At 39.4% G+C, this 8,980-nt stretch overlaps 1 protein-coding gene across 2 annotated transcripts; it reads right to left on the reverse strand.

Annotated features, from left to right (window-relative positions):
• Positions 1–459: 459 nt before the first annotated feature.
• Positions 460–8,602, reverse strand: LOC131242854 (ABC transporter G family member 11-like). Of its 2 annotated transcripts, none has more exons than XM_058241773.1 (10): positions 8,222–8,602; positions 6,728–7,017; positions 6,022–6,193; positions 5,829–5,951; positions 5,588–5,716; positions 5,306–5,500; positions 4,730–4,816; positions 4,362–4,634; positions 2,806–2,913; positions 460–1,024 (listed from the first exon to the last, which is right to left on the reverse strand). In XM_058241773.1, exons 1-10 carry the CDS (start codon positions 8,582–8,584, stop codon positions 671–673), a joined length of 2,094 nt encoding a protein of 697 aa, XP_058097756.1. In that variant the 5' UTR covers positions 8,585–8,602; the 3' UTR covers positions 460–670. The 2 variants fall into 2 exon arrangements, with proteins under 2 accessions (XP_058097756.1, XP_058097754.1); XM_058241771.1 differs by having other exon boundaries at positions 8,158–8,273.
• Positions 8,603–8,980: the final 378 nt, after the last annotated feature.

The raw sequence follows: 8,980 nt of genomic DNA on the forward strand, positions 1-8,980 counted from the left end.
ATAGCTGTAAACCTAAGCACAATTCCATGCATTTCAGGTTGGATTTGAAATGATTGTGAGGGTGATTTGGACCAGTTCTGATTTAGATAACTGCCTGATTATCTGGATGTTGATTTGGGGCAGAAATGAAACTTTTGCAAATGGTATTGTCTGATTATCCAACAGTGATTTGGGGTAAGTCCAAATGGTACGTTACACTTCTCCATAAATTGGTCCAACCAGCCACCTTGCTCTCTAGTCATCAACTGCAACTTTGCCAGTAATCCTTTCTCCTCTACCTGCCATCACCCACCCAAAACCAATTCATCTGCTGCCAAATGATGTTCATGAGATGCACACTCCTGCCTCTGAAAAAACACTGGCCAATGCCTTGATGGTCCTCAGTATACCGAGGAAAGAATTGTGAATAAAAAGCATAGCATTGATAGGTAGCCAGAACTGATCCTTACCCACAATGTAGAATGTGGAAAACGTCCTGAAAATTCTCTTGAAATTATTATTTATGCATTACACAATAACCTGTGTCAATTTTCAGCAATTCAATTGCTGCCTACCGTTTCTACTTTCACCATTTGCATGCAATGCATTAGTTTTTTCTGAATTTTACAGTAAGATCATTCACACCATTCTTAGCTAACTGTTAAACTGAAATCTGAATTGGGTCCTAATTTTACTCGGGCTTGTGGCCCGCGTGGGCTGCATAGGTCCTGAGGGAAGGTGATTGGGTGAGGTGGCCCAGGGCTGAAGAGGTTCCAGGACTGTTGGTGCTTTTCTTTTGTTGCATCCTTCTCCTCGCGATGTATCCCCTTATCCATGGAGTGACATCCTCACTGATCTTGATCATGATGAAGAATAGTATGCGGTAGGCGATGATCATGCTGAAGAGGACAGTTAGATCCCACCATTTCGATCGGTTCACGTCTATTTGGAATATGTTTTCTAGTATGTATTCGCCCGGGATCTTGGGAAGATCCGGTGATTGGTTATCGAATAGAAGGCCACTCAGATCGTTTTGGTATTGGCCCTGAGGAGTAGAAACAACAAATATTATACGGCTTTGAAAAAAAGAAGAATACTAAAAACACTGACCCAAGAAGGGGCTGAGTTCAGTTTCGAGTTTAAAAATCTTATGTTGTAGTCTGATTTTTGAAGCTTAGAGAACTTTATAAATTGTGTTTTGATATGTTCTATTTTTTTTTCAGGTTTTTTCAAGCACTGAGATTGAGTTATCGCAGGTTTTACATATACCAACGTACTTAACTCAATCCAAGTCTTGATAGAGTCAAGTTGACTAGGTGAGTTTTGCCGAGTTCCTGATTTGTTTTTAGAAATTAAGGGAAAAAAAGGTCATGTGGGAAAAGAAAGTAGAGGATATAAGAGGGTATGTTTTATGTGATTATCGTCTTCCACTCAAACTGAAAGGAATTTTATAGGATGGTTATAAGACCATTGTGGGACAGAATGTTAGCCGGTTAAGGAACAACATATTCATAGGATGATTATAGCTGAAATGAAGATGTTGAGATGGATGAGTGGCAGGACAAGGAAAGAATGAATTGGAAATGAATGCATTTGAGGGAATTCAGGAGTGGCATTGATAGGTAACAAGATGAGGGAAGTAGACTTAGATGGTTTGGTTGTGCAATGGAGACCAAGAACTGCGGCAAGGAGTGAGTTCTATGAGTCGAATGCTCCAAAAGGGCAAGGGGAAGGCCCAAAAAGATGTGGGTGGAGGTATTAAGACCTATGGTCTAACTGAAGCTATGGCCTTTGATAGAGTGGAATGGGGGAAATGATTCATGTAGACGACCCCAATTGGTTGGGATAAGGCCCAAATGATGATCATGATGTGGGTGGAAGGTATTAAGAAAATACTTGATGACCTATGGCCCAACTGAAGTTATGGTGCTTGATAAAGTGGAATGGCGGAAAGGATTCATATAGCTGACCCCAATTAGTTGGGATAAGGCTTGGATGATGACCATCATCTTCAAGGGCCATTTCACTCTATCAAGGGCCATAACTTCAATTAGACCATAAGTAATCTAGTTTTTTCTTAATACTTCCACCCACGTCCTTTTGGGCCTTCCCCTTGCCCTTTCAAGTACTTCAACTTTGTATGAACTCCAAACTGGTGCAGTTCTTGGTCTCTATTGCACATGAACAAACCATCTAATTCTACTTTCCTTCATCTCGTTACCTATTTTTGCTATTCCTAACTTCTCTCGAATGCATTCATTTCTTATTCTTTCCTTGTCTTGCCACCCATCCATCTCAACATTCTCATTTTAGCTACACTAATCCTTTGGACATGTTGTTCCTTAACTGCCCAACATTTTTTTCCATAAAGCATGGTTGGTCTTATAGCCATCCTATAAAATTTTCCTTTCAGTGTGAGTGGTACATGATGATCACATAAAACTCTAGAGGCACATCTCTATTTCTTCCACCATGATTGAATTTTATGGGAAACATCCTTCTCAATCTCTCGACCCTCATGAATTATCAACCTAAGATATCAAAAGTGATTATTTTGGGAAACTTCTTTGTTCGCAATCTTAACAAATTCCCTGTTCCCATTCCTATTGTTAATAAAATTGCACTCCACATACTCAGTTTTAGTCTGACTAATTTTAACTCCTTTGGATTCCAAAGCACCCCCCATAAATCTAGCTTTGTGTTTATGCCCTCCTTCATCTTTTCAATCAAAACTATATCATCTGCAAGGCTTAGATGATGATGATGAAGGGAAAAAAAATGGTGCCACTGCCATGTTCTAAAGAATTAAGAGTGGTTCTTGAGTACCTGAAGTGCCCAGAAGTGGAAACTGATATAAGACATTGGATAGCGCCAGACGGGTTTTGGGATGTCCTTTGGGAGCCTAAAATACCCAGAAACCAGCATAAAAATTCCCTGTCCATGTTTAGAACACGAAACCGTCATCAACTCATCAGATGCAGTTAAGAACTTCAGCTTAACCATTAAGAAAAGAAACATTATGTATCCAGAAATTGAAAGACGAAAAAAAATAAAAATAAAATTTCAGGATTCATCAAATGATCTGAAAGGTTTCTACACCTACAAATTCAGTTTCCTGTCAAAAAGGAAAATGGGGGGATTTACCATGGAATTGACTTTTTTGGCTGCTCTCTACTGTTCCATTGTGATTCATTGTTTGAAGCTTGGATTTCCACTCGGTTTTTCCACGAAAACTCAGAAATTTTATAAAAGAAGATGAGGATTTGGATTAAGTAGTTGAAGCCTGACTAAATTGAGTTGACTCAGCTGAGTTCTAAGTCAATGACCAAGTTGCCCTTCTTGCAAAGCATTAACCTTCATATTGCATCGATTTTGGTTTTCATAGTCTTTTGGAAGTCCAGATTGATGTGGAAATTTCATAAGCTAGCAATGTTTTCTATGATTCCAACTAAAATGGGTTATTGGGTTTAGAATTTGGTGGTAGTGTTCATGAATTCACAGAGAAAAAAGAGGAAGAACCTACAAATCTACAATTGAGACAATAGAAACCATGATTGAATTATTCAATTTCTCACTATTAGGTTTAATAGTCATGAACTCCTCAATAGTCCAACATTTATCTTGCTATTTGAAAATCCCATAACAAATGATAATTTGGTAATTGTAGATAGCATTTGATCTCTTGAATTTGGACATGGACACGAAGTGTCAGACATGATGACCTTGAAAAATCAATCACTTTGTCCAGTCCATAAGTTAGATGGTAATAAAGAGGTATTTTTAAATAATTGGGTTTTGTTAACCTTTTCATAGCATGGGTGAAGTGCATTAACCCTCACTAACCTACAGGGGTGCTTACTGTCAAAATGTGCTCATTGATACTTGTCCTCCACCGGAACGTCCGCATCTTGGTTAGGCCGCTGCCAGAAACCCAGAATGGTCAGAGCCCCCAACCATCCAAAAATAGCCTACAACATCCATTAATTTGATGGTACTACAATTTTAGCATGTATTTTCTCGACTGTCCACTTAGTGGTAATTGTAGGCAACTATTTCATGGTTGAAATCATCCAATCAATATGCAGGTGGCTGACGTAGTGCATGGCCTGGATCAATGAGCATCTTCACTGATGAGTGCTGATGAAGGTTAAAACACTTCACCCAGGTACAGATGGTTAACAAAACCCTGTAAGTTGATGCTCCCACGCCTGTTTTAAAAATGGGGTGTCCTTACTACATTGATTCAATCACTTAGTCACTACATTGATTCAATCACTTAGTCGATCCTAGTTTTGGAAAATTTTCATTTTCCATGTACATTTTATGCAGAAAGTGTAAAGATCTGAGGATGAAATGTAGTAAAAGGAATGAATGCAATTCACCTGGATCCCTGCACCGATAATAATTCCCATGAGGAAGTTGGGGATAATACTAGCTATGGCCATCATCAAGCTTTCAACTACAGTTACACTTGCGTAGAGGCACAATACAAAGAACAGATAATGCATGAATCCAGGATGAAGGTGGACCATGAAGTAGCATATGGTCCCAGAAATTATGGTAATCATGATTAGAAATGGCATTGCAGAGATTGTGTTGCTGATGACAAACGCCATCACACCATAGTGGCCGTTGAGCCTCTCTCTTTGGAAAACCTGCACGAATTGATCATATGGTTAGACTGATCAATTTAGATTTGCATTGGGATTTACAGTGGATAATTGGAAGAGCATTGCATTCTCACACCAACCTTCATATCTTCCACAAATGAAGGGAAACCTCCAATTGACATGAAGGTGACGAAACCGAAGACGAAGGAAGCGCATGAACCTCTTGCCTGTATATGATCGATGTTGTGAAAAAATCGATCAGTATGCGAGTTTGCATTCATTTATGAAGAACACCATTAAAGGCACTCCCAACTGTTTATCTTCTATGCTTTCTCATGAAGTGCATACCATGGAAAATTTAACAGAAGTTTTGACAATTGGGAAATTTTCTCAGGGTAGATTAGTCATTTGGGCTGCTTCAAAAATTCAAAATTCAAATCTAGTCATCATATATGTTACTCCTTATAGTTTAGTATGTAAAGTTTTCAAGACATCTATTTATGATTCATGTTTGTAATTGTTTTGAGCTCATCTTCATCCAGTTTTCTTTAGTTTGTTCTGAATTTGGGTGGCATATGTGTTTTTTCATTTCAACATTTTAGAGAATTCTTGGCATCACCCATTCAAAAGAGGCGATCTCGGCATGTTTGTAACTGGACGAGGCAGATGGTCTTCGACTCTCTCTTATAACTATACTTAAAAGACTCGAAAAATACCAGAATGGAGTTGTAACTGGTTCCAACGTTGAAGTAGATGGTACCGATGCAGATGGTCTCGACGATGTAAATCAAAAGCCTCAACCAGTAGTAACCGAAATCCCTCGACATGTTTACAAACGAGCGTTTAGTTAAAGTGAAGGTTTGCATTAAGAAACTAGCCTGACTGCCTCCTGATTCCAGCACGGTTCCTTTCTGCAACAAGGCCAATCATTGTTTCTTGTCTGCTCACAAAAACCCATCTGAGTATAACAAAGATTGCAAGTGGTAAATGGAACTTACCACTTTGGAGATCTCTTCGACTCTCTCTTTGGCAGTGTAGTAGTATTGAGAAGAACTGTAGAAACTGATCAGCATTCGGGTCGCTTCAGCTGTGGTTGTCTTCTCTAGAGGATCTTCACTCATCATAAACTGAAGATGGAAGGAAAAAATCCAAGTTCATGGATTTGTAGTATGCCCGGAGGTCAAAATATCAAATAATGGCTATCAAAATAAAGAAGATATGAAAAGAAACTATTCGTACCCGCAATTTCATTGAACCTTTCAGAGTAGCTTTCACCTTATCAAAATCTGAGTTTATGCACCTCAGGAAATGATCGGATGGGTTTCTCATCGCCGGGCAAGGGAATCCGGCATGAGCAAAAAACTACATATAAAAATCAAGATCATAGCTCTCGTTGGGAATCAAAGGAGACAAAACACTACCCATTTCTTACCTCATATGCCTCTGAAGCTTTCCCAAAGTAGACTGTTCTGCCTCCGGAAAGCAAGTATAAGCGATCGAATAGCTCAAAGACTTCACTGCTGGGCTGGTGAATCGATGCTATAACAGTCCGTCCATCTCTAGACAGACCACGCAGCGTCTGGGTCACAAAGAATGCTGAAGCACTGCCCATGAACAGCAGGAGTCCAAAACGAAAGAGAGAGGATTCAGATAAAGATATCTTTGAAGGAAAAAGGATCCAAACCATGAAAGCAGATGAAGGACAACTGAATTCAAACAGATCAAACTAATCTCAAATTGAAGAAATAAACCTCATAGAGAAGTCGCTGTTTCCACATAAGTAATTTACTACAAATGCAATAGAATTTGAACAGGAAGGGTGCGTTTGGTTGACCAAATATCATGATATTTCATGATATGAAAGAAATTTCATAAATTTCATATCATTAAACATCATGACATCTGGTACAACCAAAAGTACCGGAAGAGAAATGAATCGAAGCAAGGATCTTTAAGAGTCAGATAAGACCCAAAAATATATATAGGAGGACAAAAAGAGGAAGAAGAAATAGCAATGGTGTCTGATTCAGTTGGCGAATGCTCATGGCGTCTTCTTTCAATATATATATATATATATATATATATATATATATATATATATAAAATAAAATGAAAAGGTTGCGCAGTTTGGTTTCTACCTGTCAAGACCGCTCGTGGGCTCATCGAGGAAGAGCATTCTGGGTCTCATTAGGATCTCAAGAGCGATGCTGACTCTCCTCTTCTCTCCTCCGCTGATCCCGCGCAAATGCCAGTTGCCAATCACTGTATCGGCGCAATCCTGAAGGCCCATCTCAATAATGGTGCTCTCTACCAGAGCTTGCTTCTCTGACCATGGCATCTTGTCGGGCAGACGGAGGCGAGCGGAGTATGATATCGTTTCCCTCACCGTCAAAGTACCTATCAAGTTATCGTCTTGTGTCACATATGCCTAAGATTGCACAAAAGATGTGTCAGTTGCCCGGTGGCATCTCCTTCTAAATCAAATAAAAATTTATGATATCATACGAATATGTTGGACACAAAATGATCTTGTTATTACATTCTTTTTGTTATCAACCTATCTGTAAACAAGGCAAGACTAGTGTAGTAAAAATAATGAAATTTTTAGGTAAAAGGAGGGAAAGGAAAACAGAAATGCGACGGACCCTTCAAAACAGAACAAAACAGAGAAGAGAAAGCTGCATCGCACATATACCGTATGAAATGACTGTAAAAGAAAGACACTTTCATAGAAAAAGTCAGATACACGAACACTGAAATCCAACAAGATTCATATGGAGTAGAAGCCTACAAACACAGAAGAGAATACAAGGAATTTCTTTACCTCACTACCTTCGGAACCCAAAACAGAGAAGAGAAAGCTGCATCTTATGTGTACCATACTGTGAAATGACCGTAAAAGAAAAACACTTTTTTATGGAAATCCAGGATACAGAAACGGAGAACCCAACAAAAATCTTATGGATTAGAAGCCCAAAAACTCAGAAATCAGAATACAAGTAGCATCCTCGCCTGTCTTGGAAACCCAAAACAGAGAAGAGAAAGCTGCATTGTATGTATACCATATCGTGAAATGACAGTAAAAGAAAGGCGCTTCAATATAGAAATCCAGGCTATAGAAACATACAAACCCAACAAAATTCTTACGGATTAGAAGCCCAAAAACTCTGAAAAGAGAATATAATATGCATCCTTGCTTGACTATCATAACCCAAAACAGGGAAGAGAAAGCTGCATCTTATGAATAGCAAAATAACGGTAAAAGAAAGATGCTTTTGTATAGAAATCCAGGCTGCAAATTCACAGAAGCCCAACAAGATTCATGTTGTTTAGAATCCAAAAATACAGAAAGAATACAAGAAACTTCCTCACTACCATCAAAACCTGAAACAGAGAAAAACAGGGAATAGGCTGGAAATATTTCGCAACATATTGGATGAATTGCTATAATGGAATTGATTCAAGATGAAAAACAGGTAGAGGAAAAAAAAAAACCAACAAAAACCGGGCATCAAAAATCAGGAAAATGTACATGAATCAAAACTGAAATGAGATTCCCATTCCTAACCAGAGTAAGATAGAAGAGAGAAGCTGTGTGCATTCCATAAAACAGATTAGATCGAAGAACTCACTGCAGCTCCAAATGAGAGCTTTGCTTTCCTGCCATTAAGGAGTATGGTACCAGACAGGAATGCATTTGTAGCGAGCCGACTGGACAATGCATCAAGTAGCGTAGATTTCCCTGAGCCCGACGGTCCCATGAGAGCCGTCAGACTTCCAGGCTCAGCATACCCAGTGAGACCTTCCAAGACCTTCTGTGTCTCTCCACTGCCGAGAGATACTGTAACCGTCAAATCCTTCCATTTCAGCCTTGCCGACACGTCTCCGATGAATTCAGTGTCTGTCTTCTCCTTCCAAAGGCTCTCACTCAAAGGACTCAATCCTCCGACGGCAATGCCATTCCCTGCCGGCTTGCTCGACTCTATCTCCATCATAACGTGGCTTGTCGAGCCGAAGACGTGTATATACAAAAAGAAAGATAGACAGTGACCCAAGTGAGCTGAAAGGAGTATACACAGTGAAAATGTGTGGAGAGAGAGCATGCAAAAGAGCCTTTGGGAAGGTTGGCTTTTTGCGTGAGATTCGTGAACTGAGAGTGCATGCAAAAGAGCTTTGGGTAGGTTGGCTTTTGGTGTGAGCTTAATCAACAGTCACAACTAACTACTCATATGAGATTCTGTGAGATATGGTGCTATCGATTGAGTTTTGATACGTTGACAGCGCAATCGAGCAATCCAAACCGTCCATTATAGCTTTCAGACATTTTGTAGGAAACCCAGAAAAAATCACACTGATCCGATGACTGTAACAATCTAAAACGTAGCAATTGT

Source organism: Magnolia sinica, chromosome 4 (genome assembly GCF_029962835.1).
Source record: "Magnolia sinica isolate HGM2019 chromosome 4, MsV1, whole genome shotgun sequence".
NCBI lineage: Eukaryota > Viridiplantae > Streptophyta > Magnoliopsida > Magnoliales > Magnoliaceae > Magnolia > Magnolia sinica.

Excerpts from the sequence above, each read along its gene's own strand:
- LOC131242854 (XM_058241773.1), bottom strand. The coding sequence starts at position 8,584 with ATGATGGAGATAGAGTCGAGCAAGCCGGCAGGGAATGGCATTGCCGTC. Across the intron at positions 6,194-6,727 it reads CCCACGAGCGGTCTTGACAG|TGCTTCAGCATTCTTTGTGA; the intron begins GTAGAAACCAAA and ends GTTCATGGGCAG. Across the intron at positions 5,717-5,828 it reads AAGGTTCAATGAAATTGCGG|TTTATGATGAGTGAAGATCC; the intron begins GTACGAATAGTT and ends TTCCATCTTCAG.